This window comes from Podarcis cretensis, assembly GCF_951804945.1.
Source record: "Podarcis cretensis genome assembly, chromosome: 16".
Taxonomy (NCBI): Eukaryota; Metazoa; Chordata; class Lepidosauria; order Squamata; family Lacertidae; genus Podarcis; species Podarcis cretensis.
The window spans coordinates 197675-215979 of record NC_137186.1 but is presented as its reverse complement, the minus strand read 5'-3'; the positions used below and the strand labels follow the sequence as shown (position 1 = coordinate 215979).

At 54.4% G+C, this 18305-nt stretch overlaps 1 protein-coding gene across 1 annotated transcript; it reads right to left on the bottom strand.

The window, feature by feature from the left end:
- Nucleotides 1-539: 539 nt before the first annotated feature.
- On the bottom strand, nt 540-18088 carry HDGF (heparin binding growth factor). Its single transcript, XM_079958448.1, has 6 exons — nt 17930-18088; nt 3975-4051; nt 3038-3176; nt 2612-2794; nt 998-1287; nt 540-883 (listed from the first exon to the last, which is right to left on the bottom strand). The coding sequence occupies exons 1-6, from the start codon at nt 18014-18016 to the stop codon at nt 877-879; spliced, it is 783 nt and encodes a 260-aa protein (XP_079814574.1). The 5' UTR covers nt 18017-18088; the 3' UTR covers nt 540-876.
- Between the last annotated feature and the right edge of the window lie 217 nt (nt 18089-18305).

The following is an 18305-nucleotide window of genomic DNA, read 5'->3' as shown; positions in this document are numbered from 1 at the left end:
CCCTTCACTTCATCAAATCTGGCCCTCTTTGAAAAAAGTTTGGACACCACTGTAACTAAAAGTCCCGAAGGGTGCAACCTTTCCTCCTGGAAGTCCCTCCCCCCCCTTGATCCTTTGGGGGCCCTTGGCTGAATCGTCCCCACCTTCCTTTCCCTTGCAGGGGGGTGGCCCCAAAGCACCACTAAACGAGTTATTTGAAAGGAAAAAAGGCCAGCCCGAAATTGCTGCACTTGCCCAGAGTCTCCCAGGAGCCCCTTTGGGCCAGTGGGGGTGTGTGTGTGTGTGTGCTCTGGTGGACGTTGGCAAGCCATCCCCGCGTGTCCCCTGCCCAGCAGACGTCAGCCACCTGCGTTGAGGGAACCTGGGGAGGGGGGGTGCAGATGGTGGCATTGGAGGCTCATTCCATGGGGTTGAGGGTGAGGCCCTGCACACCCAAATGCCCTTTATTCCACCCTCTCCCCCGTTTTGAGAAGGTGCAAAGGACCAGCCCCCCTCCCAATTTCACCCCAGAGCGGCTGGAAGCAAATCCAAAACCAGGGTTGTTTTTTTAAAAAGGCATTCAACTGCTTTTATTTCAAAGTGGCTGACCAGCGTTTCCCAACCCCCTAGAAAGGACTAACTCAAAGCACGGGACCCGCAAATTGGCGAGGCCAGGAGAGGAGAGAAAGAGAGAGAGAGATGGGGGGGGGGCAGAGGGAGGCGCCTGGGCAGAGCCATTTCCTTCCGCTTCCTTCCGCAGAAATGTGGCTCCTGACCCCCCTCCCCACGAGGGGCACAGGCAGCGGGTCGGAGTCTGGTTCTGAGCACCCAGGGAAACCGCCAGCAGGCCGGGATCGGGTCCGGAGAAGGAGGAGAAGAGCAGGTCGGGTCGGCCAGCTACAGGCTGCGAGAGAGCAGAGGGGGAGCATTGCAGTGGGCTGGACTGGATGACCCCTGGGGGTCCCTCCCCCCTCCAGGACCCTTCCTTCTCCTGACCCCGGGGCCAGGGAGCCCTCACCTCTCCTTGTGGTCTCTGCTGGCCTCCTCCTCTTCCTCCTCCTCCTCGTCCTCTTCCTCCTCCTCGTCCTCTTCCTCCGAGGCTTCCTCCTTCCCCTCGCCTCCGGCCGGCGCATCAGCGGCTCGGCTGCTGTTCTCCTCCTTCTCCCCGCCATCGGGGAGGAGGCTGCTGGGCTGTGGCTTCTTGGGCTTCTCGGTCTCCTTGGGGGCGGCTCCCTCACAGCCCTTGGGCTTCTCCCCCCCAGCGCCCTCCTGGTCCTCGCTCTCCTTGGCGCGCTTGGGGGAGGAGTCCTGCGAGACGGACAGAGGGGTCAGGGAGGTCCAGCCTGTCTCCCCCCAGCACTTCTGTGCGCTCAAGAGCTGTGGTGCTGGGGTTGGGCTAGATGGCCTGGGCGGGTCCCTTCCGACACCATGGCTTCATGGCTCATTGGAGGTTCTTTAGCAGAAGTTGGGCAGCCATTTGTTGGGGATTCTCGAGTTGCAACTCCTGCCTTGCAGTGGGTTAGTTCAGCCTTGGGGATCCCCTTCCAACTAGGAACCCTTATTAATATTCGGGGGGGGGGGGCAAAAGCTGGGCACAATAAAATAAAATGCAGGAGATGACAAAGCAGCAGCACAGAACAACGTGACGAGAAACCCAGCCTTGAGTGTCATCGGCCTGTGGACCTCCCTGCCACTTGAGATGCAGCAGTCGCCTTCTGTGCCAACTTCTCAATGCCTGCCAAAAACGTTTCTATTCCTATGCAGGCAATTAAAAGAGTGCAAACCCCACAATCCTGTCAATGTTTTGTCAATCCTGGCTTTTAACCTTTTTTACTCTGAAATTGCTGTTAATATTTTAAATGCTTTCGCAAAAAATATTTTTAACGCTGTTTTAACGCTTTGGTACGTCTTGTGATTTAGCGGCATAGCAGTACTTTTATAAAGAGATGTGGGGATGTGGGGACCTCAGGTGCCCCCCAGACACAGCACCCAGGATCCGTCCCTGGGAAAACACTGCAGATGGGGGCAGACGTGCCTCGCATGAGTCAGACCCCCGGCTCACCATCCCACACCAGAGGCATCTCCAGACAGGGCTGGGAGTGAGTCTTGTGCCTGGAGCCCCAGAGAGCCCCTGTTGCTGCTGCCAGTCAGAGCAAGAAACACTGACCTGAGCTGGGATGAAAGCAGCTTCCGGCACCAGCTGACGTGTGGGAGCGCAGGAGGAGCAGATCCCCAAGAGATCTGCAAGGGGCCTCCAGCCCAGAGGGGGATCTCTCCTCACCGGAATGAGCCACCTGCTTTTGGTGCTCAAATGGCCGCGGGGGGCCAGGAAGTTCACTGGGTGTGACCTTGAGGGCCAGTCGCTGGCTCTTGGCCTAACCTACCTTTCAGGGCTGTTGTGGGGATTAAATGGGGAGGGGGGAGAACCATGTACCCCACTTTTAGCTCCTTGGGGGAGAGAAGGCAGGACAGGAACACAATCGATCGATCAATGAACCCCTCTAGTATCCCGGGAGAAGGAGAAAGGGAGCCCCACGGGAGGAGCCGCCACAGACCCTTTTCCTGCCCCAGCCGGCCGCTGCGAGAGGGCTGGCTGTGGGGTGGGCCACGTGTGGTCCGTCCCCCCGCCTACCTCCAGGAGGGGCCCCTCTGCTTTCCTCTTGCTCCCAGCCTTCTCGTTCTTCTCCTTGGACTGCTCGTCAATCACCAGGTTCCCCTCCTCGTCGCTGCTCCCTTCGGGGGTCTCCTTCTTCTGCCCTGCTTCCGGCTCCCGCTCGGCCCCCGCGTCCTCCGTGGGGCCCTTCTTCTGGGTTGGCTGCGGAGGAAGCAGCAGAAAGCACACACTCAGCCTCGGTTTCCCCACTGGGACTGGAGCCACGGAACAAGGCCTCCCGTCTCTGGGGCCCCGGAGGCCGGGAAGCCAGCCCCACAGAAGGAGCAGCAGCCCTGGCTGGCCCCACACTTAAGGCGCACGGGAATCCTGGGAACTGTAGCGTGTTTGGGCCCCTGGGAATTGCGGCTCTCTTGGGCGGAGGAGGTAACCCTCCCCAGTGCGCACCTGGTACCCGGATGCCTTGACGGTGGGGTTGTTCTCTATCTCCCAGAGGCCTTCGCTGAAGCCTTTCCGCTTGTTGGCCTTCCCAAATTTCCCCTTGCACTCTTCATACGGGAAGAGGTCTTTCGGTCCCAGAAACGCCCTGGGCAAAGAGAGAGGAGCCGTGAGTCACACACACACACCCAAGGGCCGTGGGCTGGCCCAGACCGGCCCCTGAAAGCCCCGCTGGAGAAGCCTATGTGTGTGGTAGGCCTCGCTTGAAGTTTTTTAATTTATGTGTTTCTTTGGCGCATCTGTATGGCCTGCTCCTCAGCCAAAAAAATACTTCCAGAGCGGAACAAGGCAGTCCCTGCCTGCACAGGCTTACAGTAAAAGAAAAGGACATGACACACAAGGGAAATGGGATAGGGAGGGAGGAGGAAAACTCCAAACACAGGCAGGAATTTTTAAACAGTTGTTTCTATGATGAGAAGGTTAGGTCTGTTCAGACTGGAAAAGAGGAGAACAAGAAGCAACATGATGGCCAGCTAATATCTGAAGGGCCATCCCATGAAGCCAGACTGTTTTCTGCTGCTCCAGAGGGGAGAACTTGAACCCGTGGCCCCTTGGAGTCCCTTCCAACTCTACAATTCTGAGAGGCTTTCAACATTTTGTCTCACAGTCCTGGCCAGGGGGTGGTGGAATGCCTTAAAAAAAATAAACTTAAAAAACTTAATTATAATTATGATTATCCGATATTAGCATGCTGGCTCAATATTCAGAATTTCCCAGTGGCAATCGTACGCAGCCATTCTCCCCTGACACCCCCATGATGGACCCCAGCCCCAAGTCACACAGGAAGCAGCAGCTCCAAAGTCTGATATCCACAGACGCAGCTCTGTTCAGGTGCAGAAGCGAATCCCCCTCGCAAAGGAGAAACTGGCCGCTTCCTTCTACTCACGTTTCATGGGTCCCGAAGAAAAAGACCTGGTACTTGTTGGAAGCCGATTTCACAGCGGACTCTGGCATCTCATCAATCTGGACAGAGGAAAAGGAATAAGAAGTTTTTTGGAGTCACAGAATCATGGAATCGGAGGTCAGGAGGGCTGCCTTGAAAACAAGGCTTCCACTTTATATGTAACAAAATCATACAAAAAGGTTCTGCAGGTTCTAGTCTGCACTGAAATCTCAAAGTATCTCCTAATTTTCTCCACAATAGCTCCACAATGGTGCTAAGCGCCCAGTGTCAGATTTTGGGACTAAGGTTGCGATGACTATTTGATCGGCTGAGATCACAGACAAGGCCAATGCTTCTGGCCATATACCTCTGCTGGTATCATCAAAAAGATGGAGGCGCATTAAGTCCAGACTCTAGACCTCGCAGGTGAAGGTGGAGAGGATTCAGAGCCCAACTGTATCCGGCGGGGCGGGGGGGGAGAGAGAGAGAGATTTGGAGAGGACAGCTGCCTGGTGTACAGAAGGTGGGATGATCTCCCAACTGGGAGGCAGCTCTAAACGGGGGCAAAGCCACAGAGGAGAGAGACCCCAGTGGAGCCTCTGGGCTCAGGGGCAGTCTATTGCAGAGGACCACTGGAAAGAGAAAGGAAAGCGGCAAGCAGGTGGGGAGGGACTTTGCACCCCGCATGAGGGCTCTGAGTTAAGCTGACTGGCCACGGGGGGCACCAGGACATTCTCCACCCCCCAGGTCTGATCCGGGTCGGAGGGGGGGAATAAATATATTTTTTGGATTTTAAAAAATAAGTTATGTGAATTTGTTGCTCAGTGTGATCCTTTTGCATTTTTTAATGTCTTCCAACTTGCTGTTATTTTTTATCAGCTATAGTTTATCAATGATTTGTTCCAACTCTTCTTCTCTATTATTAATCACTGATCTTTTTGAGTTAATCTTATTGTGTATTGCTATGTTTCAAATGGATTATTGGACATCATTTGATACAAGTTCAAAGAACCACAGAATTGTTGAGCTGGAAGGGACCCGACAGTCATCTAGTCCAACCCCTGCAAGGCCGGAATCTCAACTGTTTATTTTAAGTTGCTTAAAGTCATATTTTTATATTATGACTTTTGACATGGGATTGGATCATTATATGTACGGTAACTTTTATTGCATATGCTGTTGTTTCTTCGGATTGCAAACCGCCTCAGGTGTGGCAATAGAGGAAGATGGTGGACAAATGAACATTGAATGTTGAAACGAAAAGCCCAGCAGTTGGGTTCTGTTTAAAAGGCCCCGTCTTACAGGTTGCTTTGGGGAGGGGGGCCGGTGGGGAGGGCCAGCCTCCTGGGTGCTAGGGAACACACATTTGGGGGGGGCACTGATCTGGCAGGCAGCCACTCTTATTTCAGCACAGGGCCAGGATTGCAAGGGCTCCCTGCCCCCTTCTGACCAATGGTAAGCTCCTGTCTAGACTGCAGCGCCAATTTAGCTCAGCAGATTCTGCAGCTGGGGGGGGGCAGCAGCAGGGATTGGGGGGGGGGGGCAGGGAGGAACAATGGCCAGGCAGCCACCGGCCCCTGCAGATGGGAGGAGAGGAGGAGCACTTCCAAATTCCTGCTGGATTTTCTTCTCTGCCTAACAAAGGCCACCCAGCTCCCTCCCTCCCATGTGATTTTGGCACTGCAAAGCCACCTGCTGGCCTGGGGCCGCTCTGATCTCCACAGCTGGCCCCCAGGGGCTCCTTTTGCCACCTCAAACCAAAACCCCAAACCCCCGGCTCCCATCACCCCCAGCTGGCTTGGCCAACAGCCAGGGACTTCTGCAAGCAAAGCAGCTGCCCTTCAGGCTCTCACCCTAAACACAAAGCAATATTCTAGTCCTCATGATCCCAAGTGAATGACTGGCTTCTGCACCGGAGAAGAGGATGCTGGACTTGGTGGGCCATTGGTCTGATCCAGAAGATTCTTATGTTCTTAGGGAACCTCCAGGTCCAGAGGCAGTCTATCCTGACTCCTTGGTTCTTTGGGGTACTGGAAATCAGGATGGTGGGCTCCATGGGCCCCTAGGATGGCCCTTCCCCCTGGCTACTCCCATGGCTGCCTGAGGCCTCACAAGGGCATTTGGCTGACCCGCATCGGAAGAAGGGGAGGCAGGAGTCTTCCTCTGACCCAGATGGGTGCTTCTTAAAGGGGGGGGGGTCATGATGCTTAAACGCAAACCTTAACTCAAGCAGGGGTGAATGGGCAGATCCCAAAAGGCCAGCAAAGCACTTTGTGCCCCATCTGTGGCCTCTGTCTGCCCCCTCCAGGCACCTGTCCTGGATGCTGCAGCTGCCATCCCTGCATTGCAGGGGTTGGACTAGATGACCCTTCGGGGTCCCTTCCAACTCGACAGTTATTTTATGATTCTGCTGGCAGCCTGGCTTGAGAAATGCCCCTCCCCTCCACGTGGGCCCCTCCCTGGCCCAGACAACAGCCCCCCCCCATCTGGTGATTGCTAAAAAGAAAAAAGGTTGGAGAGAGACAAAAGGCTTAATCCTGCTCCCAGGTGCCCTGAGCTGCAGGAAGAGGCAGGTGCTGCTTCTCCTGGGGGAGGAGGAAGGTGTGGAGGGAAACCCAATACACCCCCCCATCACAAAGGGGAACAAAGGAGGCTCAGAGGGAAGGAGGCAGGTGGGCTGGAGAGGAGGAAGAGGCCCAGGGCCTCCAAAGGGCGCGCGGGGGGGGGGTGCTGCTGCAGCCCCCACTCTCAGAACCCAGCAAGAGCCCAAAGGGGGCCCATCTCTCCCACTGGCCAAATGCCCCATAGAACCTAGGGGTCTTGACAGACTGCCTCTGGACCTGGAGGCTCCATCAGAAGAGGCTGCAGTGGCGTCAGGCCAATGTCTCCTGCCAGAGGCAGCAGTGAGGGCTGCCAACCTGGATGGCGACAGGCTCTTGCAGGGAGGGGGGCACTTTCCTTTGGAGCCTCTGTGAGGCCCTGTGAGGCCCCCTTAGGCCTGATCCAGCAGCCAGGCTCCCCTTCTGTTCCTATGGAGCTTCCAAATCCAGAGGCAGTCTATCTGGAGCGGGGTTTGGCCATTGGGAGGAGAGGGCCCTCTGGCCTGATCCGGCAGCCTCTCCCTCTGGCCCTGCCCTGCCAGCCGCCCTCCTGACTCACAGCGGAGGGAGGAGGAGGAGGAGTGGCCTCCGCCGCCACCCTTGCTGAGTCACCGCCAGGAGGCCCCTTCCTGCTTCTCAGCCTGGCTTGGGTTTCCTCAGAGGGAGGGAGGGAGGTGGCCACACGCACCATGGGAGCGCCCTTTGTCCCACCTGGGGATCTGGCCAAGGGGGCCGGTCCCATTCACCCTCCAGCCATTATCAGTGGGGTGGGAGGAGAGGGAGAGGAGCAACAGCCGCCCCCACGGAGGGTCAACAATGCCTCCCTCTGCCGCAGAGCAGCTGCTTGGCAGGCAGAAGGTTGCAGGTTCCCTCTCCGCAGGCAGCAGCTCCTGGTAGGGCTGGGAATGCCTCCACCAACCCAAATCCCTCTAGTGAGCAGCTGCTGCCGGCCAGTGCCAACAATACTGAGACAGACCCAGAGACAGCTCCCGATGTTTGGAACCGTGAGGATTGGGACCTTACCTGTGTTTCCAGAGGGAAGGCCACAGATCAGTGGGGGAGCAGACTGCCTGGCCTGGGAAGGGTCCCGGGTTCAAGCCCTGATGACTCCCCATGGAGATGGGGAAAGGCAACCCCTGCCCCACGCAGACAGCTGAGCAAAGGGGCTCCTGGACCCTCAAGAGCAGCCATGGAGAGCTGAAGGAGATCCCCAGCAGGGCCTGGGCACCCACAGTGCCAGCACCTGCCAAGGCGCCCTGGGAAGCCTCACCCACCCAGAGAGCAAAGGTTGGCTGGAATCTGCAACTGGGTGCCAAGACAGACCTCACCCAGGCAGGGGGCCTTTCCAAGAAGAGCCCGCTGGAGCCGCCCAAGGGGGCCATCTAGTCCAGCCTCCTGTATCCAGATAGACTGTCTCTGGACCTGGAGGCTCCATATAAACCTAAGAAGAACCTGGCTGCTGGATCTGGCCAAGGGGGGCCCATCTAGCCCAGCCACCTGTTCTCACATCAGCTCAATATAATCTAAAAATGTAGGGATTGTGATAGACTGCCTCTGGACCCGGAGGTTTCATAAGAACACAGGAAGAGCCTGGTTCCTCTTCTCACAGGGGCTGGCAAGCAGGATCTGAGCACAACGACCGAGCCTTCCATAGCCCTCTCCTCCTCCGTGAATGTGTCCAATCCTCTTATGAAACCACCCATGTTGGTGGCCACCCCCGCCTCCGGTGGGAGGGAGTTCCAAAGTTTAACTCTCTGTGTGAAGGCCTTTCTCTTTGGCCTGACAGGGGAGGGAGGGGAGCCTAGCCAGAGGGCAGAGGGCCAGAGCAGAGCAGAGCAGAGCAAAGCAGAGCAGGCCTCTGCCCTCTGCCCCCCTGGCACTGGCCCCACATTAACACACGCATGCAAGCTCACACAGGCCAGGCACCTCCGCCAGGAGGCTGGGCCAGAGGCACACAGCCTGGCAGCAGAAAGGAGGCCCACAAAACCAGCCCCCATGGCCTGGCTTTGCCCTGCCAGCCCCATGCCTCCCCACCTGTGGGGCAACCAGGCAGCCAGGCAGGGGCAGACGGGGGGGGGGCAGGGGTGTCCCCCTCCCAAACACTCTTTTCCACCCAAGGTTTTTTGGGAGCCTGATCAGCATTATCTGGAAAAGGATGGGGTGGGCCAACAGGAAAGGCCGGCTGGGAAACAGGTTTCCCTGGCTGGGGGGGGGGCAGAGCCTGATTGCGACAGGGAGGCCAGCAGGCAGGGGCCTCCAAGATGCTCAGTGTGGGGATGTGGAATGGGGGGGGTGGGCAAATTGGGGGCCAGAGAAGCCCCTTTCCCCACTCCTGGGTTGATCCCAAATGCAACCAGACTGGACCCTGGATCAACCCAAATCGTAGAGGTGGAAGGGACCTCCAGGGGTCATCTGGCCCAACCCCCTACAATAGGATGTGCAGAGATGAGGCCCCTGTCACTCCCCAAGCGCAGAGCCTGAGCAAATGGAGAGAGAGTGGCTTTCCTTTTGCCCTTTGCAGAAGAGCAGGGTTCAAAAGCAGCCTGGAACAGAGGGACAAATTCCGCCTGCTGCTCCAGCTGGGAGCCAAGAGGCCCAGGCCCATCACCAGAAACCACTAGCCCCCTTTCCAAGAGAGTCACAAGAGGGGAAACCAAGCCCTATTTGTTTCCCACCATCTCATAGGAACCTAAGAAGAGCCCGTTTGCTGGATCAGGCCCAAGGGGGCCCATTTACTCACAGATGCCTCTTTCAGAAAACCCCCAAGCAGACCTATCGTAAGTCCTGGGCCCCCTCCCTTCCTGCCTCTTCCAGCCACTGGCATTCACAGCATTGCTGCTTCCCGCTGTGGGGCAGGAGCCCTCCATGGCCCTCTCCCCCCTCTCTATTAAAGCCACCCAGGCTGGTGGCCATCTCCACCTCCAGTGGGAGGGAGTTCCACAGTTTAACTCTCACTGCAACAGTCCTGCGTCTTCCAACATTCAGCTTCAGTGAACTGCCCCTGCCCTCAAACAAACCCACCCAAGTCTGTAATTTATTTTAATAACCAAGCTACTTACAAACTACCCTTTATCAACAGATATCAGAACAGAGAGCAATAAGTATCACCAGAAGTGACCCTATAATAGGAAACAGGCCCAAAACATCATTAAAAGGGTAAATGGGTCCATTTACAATGCCTGGGCAATGAGAAATGGGTTTTGCCCTGATGCCCAAAGCCTTGCAAAGTGCCAGCCCCCTCCTTACCCTGCATGGTTGAATCCTGCCCCTGATGTGGTACCAGCTCCTATCCTGCCCCCCCACCATGCAGACCCACAAGTAGACTTCTTCCTTCCACTGAATAAATCATTTTTATTTCAACATGGCTGTTAAAATACTCAAGGTATGACCAAAGTCTGACCAAACTGCAGGAGACAGTGGAAGACAGAAGTGCCTGGCGTGCTCTGGTCCAGGGGGTCACAAAGAGTCGGACATGACTATACGACTAAACAACAACATTTCAACATGCTTTAACAATCGCTGCATTTATATCACCAGGTTGTTTAGTTACGTTCTGCTTCATTTCTTATTCAACTTCGCTTGACTTTGACCGCTTTGTTTATTCCCTTCTTAGCCCAACTTTGGGTATTTTAACAGCCATAAAATAATAGCAGTAACATCCATTTTTCTTTCCTCTCAATCTCTCCAGGTCTTCTGTATTTTCTGCTTTGGACTGTAAGCCATTTGAGGGCAGGGACCTGCCCACTTTTGACTTTTGAAACTCTGCAAATTGTAAACTGAACAGCTCCAATATAGCTGCAATAAGGAATGTGATGTTAGGTCACCCCCCCATGGAGCTCAGCTCTATAAATTGCATCCTTTTGCTAAGAAACCCTCCAAACAGGTTGATTCACTCAGCATCGAAACAATGAACACTTCGGAGCTGCCTAAATGGAGACGGTTAAATCGGGTCTGCTGGGTCAAGCTTCTGTGCTCATTTAAAACTTCTGATGGGTTTTAAAATAGACTGCAATTGTTTGGGTTGGTAATGTAAGATGGCCAAGTGTTAGAACTGAACAAAATGCACCAAGCACATAGAAAATAGAAGACAAAATTGCATCAGGAGGAAGCACACGCCAAGTGGGGGACTGGGAGATCCACCAGAAGCCAAGCCGGGCCGGGGGTCCTGCTCTGCTGGCCTCCATGGGGTGATGGCTCAGAGGACCCTTGCATGTGCTGAAACAGAAGCACCTCTTGCAGAGCCAGCAGGGACCATCTGTGCGTGGAGGACAGAGCCCCCCTCCCCCCAAACCGCAAGGCTTTCCTGGCTCCCTCTTGGGAGAGGAGGGGAGGCCTCCTCCCCCCCCCCTTCTCCCCCAACGGCCACAGCAAGGAAGGAAGAAAAGAGGCGGCAGCAGAAGAGAGCCAGGCGGCTTCTGTTTTGTTTTGCAAGAGCGGCAATGACAAAAGGCAGCCATTCCCAGGCCCCGTGGCAGCAGGGTTTCCAGCAAACACGGCTGCCGGTGCAGGCAGAGGCAAAAATGGCTGCACACCAAGGGAAGCCAGCCTGGAGGAGGAGGAGGAAGTTTTTGCTAGGTGCCCATAAGTCCCTTGCTTCCAAAGAGAGGCCTGAGCAGGCCTCCACTTTGCGGCTGGGAAGTCTTCCAAAGGCGCCCACACAGGACCACTCGATTCCTGCCATGGCAACCTAGAAATCCATTTCCCCATCGACCGCTCTGGGGGCGCCTGGCCCCTCGCAGCAAATCAAGCCACGACCCTGAGAAGGTTCCCTGGCAAATTAACAGGCCTGGCAGACGCCGCCATAGGGCACCCCACACTTGGGGCGGCTCCTAGCTCCTTTTGGGGCAGCGGGACGTTTGCACCTGCAGGGGCAGCAGAGGGAGCTGGGTGTCTGATGTGGGGAAACCCAGGCCCCATGGAATGAAAGATGGGGGAAAGCGCCACCCCAGGATTGGGGGCGGGGGACGGACTCAGGACCCTCATGGCCAGCTGCAGCAGCCCCATGGAATGGTACATTTAAAAAACACAAACCAGGCTTTTCTGAAGTTTAATCTGGATTATTTTAGAAGTGGAGCTACATTAGCACAATCCTATTATGTCTCTTTTAATTCAGTGGGGCTTACTCCTGGGTAAGTGGCTTTGGGTGTGGGACTGCAGCCTCCATGCTCCTTAACAACCTGGTTTGAAATACCTGAATGCAAAAGAAACGCATTTAGGTCATAACTCATTCCACCTCTCCTGCGTTCCCTGACTAGCTCATTTATTGTTTATCTTTATATAATGTTTAATCGGTATAACATATAAAAGGAACAGGAGCTTGTCAGTGTAGCCAGAATCCGTGGCCGCCTTTCAAGCACAATGCAGGCCCCGTTTCCCCTGTAAGAGAGTGAATCAGGAGCTCTAGCACCATCAATATGACACAAGAGGCCGTCTATTATTCTACCATTCGTTTATATCGGCTTATGCCAAACGAACAGCGTGCTCATCTACTTTCCTTATCGTGGAGAAACACTCCTCACCTGCCAGCCGCCCTTACTTCTGGCAAGTTCTTGGCACTTTGCCTTCCAGGAAGTGATCTTGCTTAGAATCAGAACGGAAGAGTCAGAAGGGGCCCCTGAGGGTCATCTAGTCCAACCCCCTGCAACGCGCAGTTTCCCATCCAATGTGTCCTCAGTGTCCTTATACGCAACGGCTACAAGTTCTGTGATCATATGCGGTTGGACTAGATGGCCCTTGGGTCCCTTCCAGCCCTATGAGTCTATTAAATTTTGCAGTGCAAAACCTTTGTGGGCTCTGATGCTGGAGAGGTTCTAATTATGCTCCTGGGTGGCACTCAAGGTTCAGTTGGGTTGGAAGCAAGATACCCAGCTGATGTGTCTGCTTCCACTCCAGAACATATATATTAGGGTGGAAAACTGGAAAGTTTATTTGATCCGGAGATTTAAAAGTGATGCCTTTGGGGGATGGAGAATCGCCGAATTAAAATCGCAAACAGCCCTGATGTAAAACATCCCACCCTGATTACTGGAATTAAATACCTGTGAAAATGAAAATAAGTTCCTGGGGGAAAGCTCAGCGCTGGGGCATATGCCCTGCAGCTGCCACTCCTGGCATCACCAGGAAGGGCTGGGGAAGGCTGCCAGCCAGAGACCCCAAAGAACATCTGCCAGCCAGCCAGTATAAGGCAGCTTCTCATGCTCCTCCCTAAATTTGCCCTCTATCCGACACCCCCCAGATGATGCTGAACTCCAACTCCCGTGGGACCCAGTCAGGATTGGCCCCAATGCTAAGGGACTGGGAGAGTTGGAGCCCGTTGTGCAACATCTAGAGAGCTGCAGGCCAGCCATCTCCATCATAAAGCTTTAGGTTAGAAAGGTCTCTTCCACTCCCTGTATAGGAAGCTGCCTTATACAGGCTGCTGGTCCGTCTAACCCAGTACTGCTTACACTGACTGGCAGCAGCTCCCCAGGGCTTCAAGCACGGATCTCTGCCAGTCCTCCCTGGACTTCCTGGCATACAAAGCAGGTGCTCCAAGCATCGAGCTGCGACCACGTCCATGTTAGAAACTCAGATATATAAGCGAGGAGCCAAGTGGCTCCTTAAACCAGGCTTACAGACGCCAAAACGGAATGTCTAGTTGCCATTTTGGGGCCAGGCGGCTGGAAAGTCGTATTTGTCAGAACAACTTTGTGGTTTCTGAAATATGTTCCGATTGTGCAGATAAAATATAACAGACAGAATTCTACAGGATGTGTTGTTAGTGTGTGAAAACAGGCAAGGCCCAAGGATCCCCCGATGGGGGGAGCGTCAGGCGCCATCCTGGCACCCGGGCATCTTCACTTGGTCACAAGTGGCCGACAGCCAGGGGCAAAATGTGCCTGGCGAATTGTGAATGCTGAGCTGTATCCCTTCTGCCAGAGGAAGATTCTAGTCCTCATGGTTTCCCACAAAAGTCTGGTTTAAAGAGGAAGAGAGTCAGGCCATTGGGGCATCTAGTTCAGTACTGTCCACACCAGGGACAGTGCTCCCATCATCCCTGACGACGGGGCGTGTGGCACTGGCTGACAGTGGCTCCCTGCGGGGTTTGGGCCAGGACATAATGTAATTAACAACAAACAGCAGACAAGTTTCGGAAACGTGCTGTGCTGGTTTGTGTGAACAAGGAGGGGGGGTGTGGCAAGATTTTGGCAACACTGCTGGAGCTGGAATATTGAATTCATTAAAGGAATGCACCCGCTATAGCCTCTTGGAAGGAGGGGGATCCTAGATTGACAGGCAAAACACACAAAGTTTATGGGCTGTATCCAACTTTAGCCACACAAATATTTAAGCAAATATATGCAGGTTTCACTGCTCATCATGTCAATGGTCATTCAAGGGCCATGGAGCCAAGTTCTAGGCAGGTTTACTCAGAAGTAAGTACAAAAGTGTTTCTCTCACAGCAACAGACCCATAGAATTGTGGAGTTGGAACAGACATGACAGGGTTAGAAACTTGAGTATATAAGCTAGGTGACAAATGGCAACTTGAACCCAGGTTGCAGTTGCTGCAAAGGAATATCTATTCACTTGCAGGGGGTTGGACTAAATGACCCTCAGGGTCCCTTCCAATGCTACAATTCTATGAGCTCAGCTACATTGCTTGATTGTAGCTTCCTCTTACAAAATTCACTTGTCCCAGTGTGCAGAAGGAGGAACGCACACGGTGGAAATGGAAATTACTATGGAGTAAGTCTCTACATTGAGTAATTCTCTACATGAGCACAACTGGATCCACACCAGTAGCAAAACGTGCCTGGCTAATTTTGAGCACTGCCTGAGGATCATCTCGTCCACCCCACTGCGCAATGCAGGAATATGCAGCTATCCCATACGGGTTCAAACCTGAAACCTTGGCATTATCAGCACCACGCTCTAATCAAATGAGCTACTACTGAATTTCCCTTTTTTCATTTTGATAAAAACCCCAAGTTTCTAGCCCTCATGGTTACAGGAATAAACAGAAATAATTAAATAACTGAAGACACAACAAGTAAAAACAAGAAGACACACATGTACTTATACAGAGCTTTTTAAAAGGGCTTAACGGGCTAAAACCAAACATAATGTCAACAATCCTCTTAACATCCCTGTAAGGTAGGCTGGTATAACTCCACACTATTACAGATGGCCACCTAGCAGTTCGAAAGCACTCTTAAGTGCAAGTAGATAAATAGGGACCGCTTTATAGCGGGAAGGTAAACGGTGTTTCCGTGTGCTGTGCTGGTGCTGGCTCGCCAACTGCAGCTTCGTCACGCTGGCCACGTGACCCAGAAGTGTCTTCGGACGGCGCCGGCTCACGGCCTCTAGAGCGAGATGAGCACGCAACCCTAGAGTCGGACACGACTGGCCCATAAGGGCAGGGGTACCTTTACCTTTATTACAGATGGAGGAAATCGAGAGGTTTAGCTTTTGGCTAATGCTCTTGACCAGCGTTCGAAACTCCTGTTGTTCTAGTTGCCTTCTGCGACAGGGAACTTCACTAATGCGTAGTACTGCACCTAAGATTTCAGATTAAAACTGCCTTGGCTGGAACAAAAGGAGGACCTTTTGCTTCCTCCCCCCTTCCAACCACTCTCTGAGGATTGGAGAAGGGACCTTCATAAGAATATTAGGGGAGGCGGGCAGGGGAAGTATGGCTTAGTTTTTTGCAGTCTTCAGATGAGGACTAGACCATGTGAAAAATGCAGTTCATTCATTTTCAGCTTTGTATTCATATTATAAAAAAAAGCATGGCTAGACATTCCATTGTTGCGCCCATAACCTAGGTTTAAGGTGCCATTTAGCTCCTAGATTTCATATCTCAGTTTCTAACGCTGCTCTTGACCCAACAAACACTACACTCACCCCCTTTGCATAGGTATCCTCATTCAAAATGGGGTGACACCCCACCCAAATCCAAATGCCATAAGCAAAGGTAGTAAAGGGGTCTTTAGAGGCCAATGTGGCAGCCCAGACCCCTTTCCAAAAATCACGCAGGGGAACTCTGCGGCGGCACAGGAGGTCTGCATGAGGAAAGTGACACCCCCACCAACACAACATCCAACAAGGAACAAGAGTTTTTCTTTTAAAAAGCAACTAACAACTATTGTTATTTTTATTAGAAATAATCATCATAAAACACCATGGGAAGGTGGTGTATTCTCCTTCCTTGGAAGTTTTTATGCAGAGGTCCTCCCAGGAATTATTTAGCTGTGATTGGGGTGGGGGTGGGTTCAATGACCCCTAGGGTAACCTTCCAGCTCTACCACTCTATGATCCAACTCCACAAAAAGGGGGCGCAGGGTTGAAACAAACAGCAAGGCCAGCAAAGAAAGTTGTTCAAAGAAAGTCAACTGAAACAAAATGCTCCATGATCTGTTTTTGAGAAGTCTGCAGAGAAGCGGCCCGGTGGATCTCTCTCTCGAGGGAGATTTCCATAGCCTTGGGGCCATGCCAGAGAAGGCCCTGCAGCTCTGAGTAGAAGCTAGCTCCGCACCAACATAGGACGAAATTTTGAAACAGGAAGATCTGGTGTAAATGGGGGGGGGGGGATTAGTTGTTTTGGCTGCTGGTGGGAGGAAGCCTCTGAGCTCAGAAACCACATTCCTGGGACAGACACATCAGTGCCACCTCTTGCATGCTAGCCTTCCTCATTCACAGCCCACGGTGGCTAAGAACACCCATAAAGAGAAAAGAAACACCACACCATGTAGTAAACTTAAAGGTAAAGGGACCCCTGACTGTTAGGTCCAGTCGCGGACAACTCTGGGGCTGCGCGCTCATCTCGCTCTATAGGCCAAGGGAGCTGGCATTTGTCTGCTGGCAGTTGTTCCGGGTCATGTGGCCTGCTTGACTAAGCTACTTCTGGCGAACCAGAGCAGCGCGCGGAAATGCCGTTTACCTTCCCGCCGGAGCGGTACCTATTTATCTACTTGCACTTTGACGTGCTTTTGAACTGTTAGGTTGGCAAGAGCAGGGACCAAGCAACGGGAGCTCACCCCGTCGCGGGGATTCGAACCGCCGACCTTCTGGTCGGCAAGCCCTAGGCTCAGTGGTTTAAACCACAGCGCCACCTGTGTAGTAAACTTAGCCTATGACAAATCAGTGGGATTCAACAGAAAGAGCTGGAATCATAGCACAGTCTGGTTGGAAGGGACCCCAAGGGTCAGGTAGTTCAACCCCTTGCAGTGCAGGAATATCAGCTCAAGCATCCCTGACAGATGCCTGTCCAACCTCTGCTCAGAAACCTCCAAGGAAGAAGATCTCACCACCTCCAGAGGGGGTCCCTCAAACTGTATCCAATGTTAGTCCTACTCAGAGTTCAATTCACTGAAATGAATGATTGTGACTTAACTTGGGGCTGTTATTTTCAGAGGGTTTGGACTTAGTTGGCTACTGCCCACCCAACCGCGTTCTGGGTCACGAATAGCCAACATGGTGCCCTCCAGACAATGCTGGACTCCAATTCCTATCAGTCCCTGCCTGCCCCCATGGAAAATGGTGAGAGGTGATGGGAGTTGTAGTCCAACAACACCTGGAGGGCATTATGACCACTTCCTCCTTTTAGGTCAGTGCTTCCCATACTTGGGCCTCCAGGTCCTTTTGGACTACAACTCCCATCATCCCTAGCTAGCAGGACGAGTGGTCAGGGATGATGGGAATTGTAGTCCAAAAAACACCTGGAGACCAAACTTTGGGGAACACTGTTTTAGGTTGAGTGAACCAGGCAGCAGCCAGGATTTAGCAAGTGCTGCGGCCACTTGGGTTTCTAAGCAAATAACTGGACGCTTTTCAATCCCAAAGAATTCTGCTCCTCAGTATTAGTATGTTGCTATAATTGCAGGCAACTCTTTCTACCGAATGAAAGACTAGTCAAGAAAGGGCCTCCCGTTCCCCTCCGAGCAGAAACCGGGCGCAGGTGAGGCGGGCGGGCGGCGCGGAAGGCAAGGCGGCTGCCTGGAGCAGGCCTCACCTGCGCCTCGTGCTGCGACCTGCCGCCCTGGCCGGGCCCGCCTTGGGAACTCCCGGCCACGAGGGGGCTCGGCTTCGCGGCCCCCCGTCCCACTCCCCAGCGCAGCCCCTCTTTCTTTCTTTCGCCCTCCCCGTGGAAACGTGTCCGCGCTCCACACGCCGCCGCCGCCGCCCCAAAGCCCGCGCGGCCAGGCCGAAGGGACCCGCCTCTGGCTGGCAGCGCCCACCTGGCGCCCGGGCCCTGCTGCTGCTGCTGCTTCTCCCGCCGGCGGGCCACGCGGCCTCCTTCCCGCCCCGGGGCCGCCCTGGCGGGAGCAGCCGGGCCTCAGCCGCGCTGCCAGGCCCCTTCTTCCCGCCGGCGCCTTACCCGGGCGGGCCAGTGCGGGTAGCCCTTCATCTTGGCGAAGACCAGGTCGCCGCACTTGTACTCGCGCTGCCGGTTGGAGCGGGACATGGCGCGGCGGCGGCGGCGGGGCGAGGGCCGGCGGGCGGCCTGCCTCTGCCTCTGCCTCCTCCTCCTCCGGGCCTCCTCCTGGGGCTGCTCCTCCGGGCGGGCGCTGCTGCTGCTGCTCTCCGGGCTGGCGGAGGCGCGCCTGGGCTCCCCGGGGGCGCTTGTTTGTGTTTGAAAAGCGGTGGCGAGGCTGGCGAGGGAGGCCCGGCTCCGCCTCCTCCTCCGACGAGGCCGCTGCCTTTCCCCGCCCCCGGCCGCCAGGAGGCGGGGGAAGCGGAGGAAGGCGGCCCCG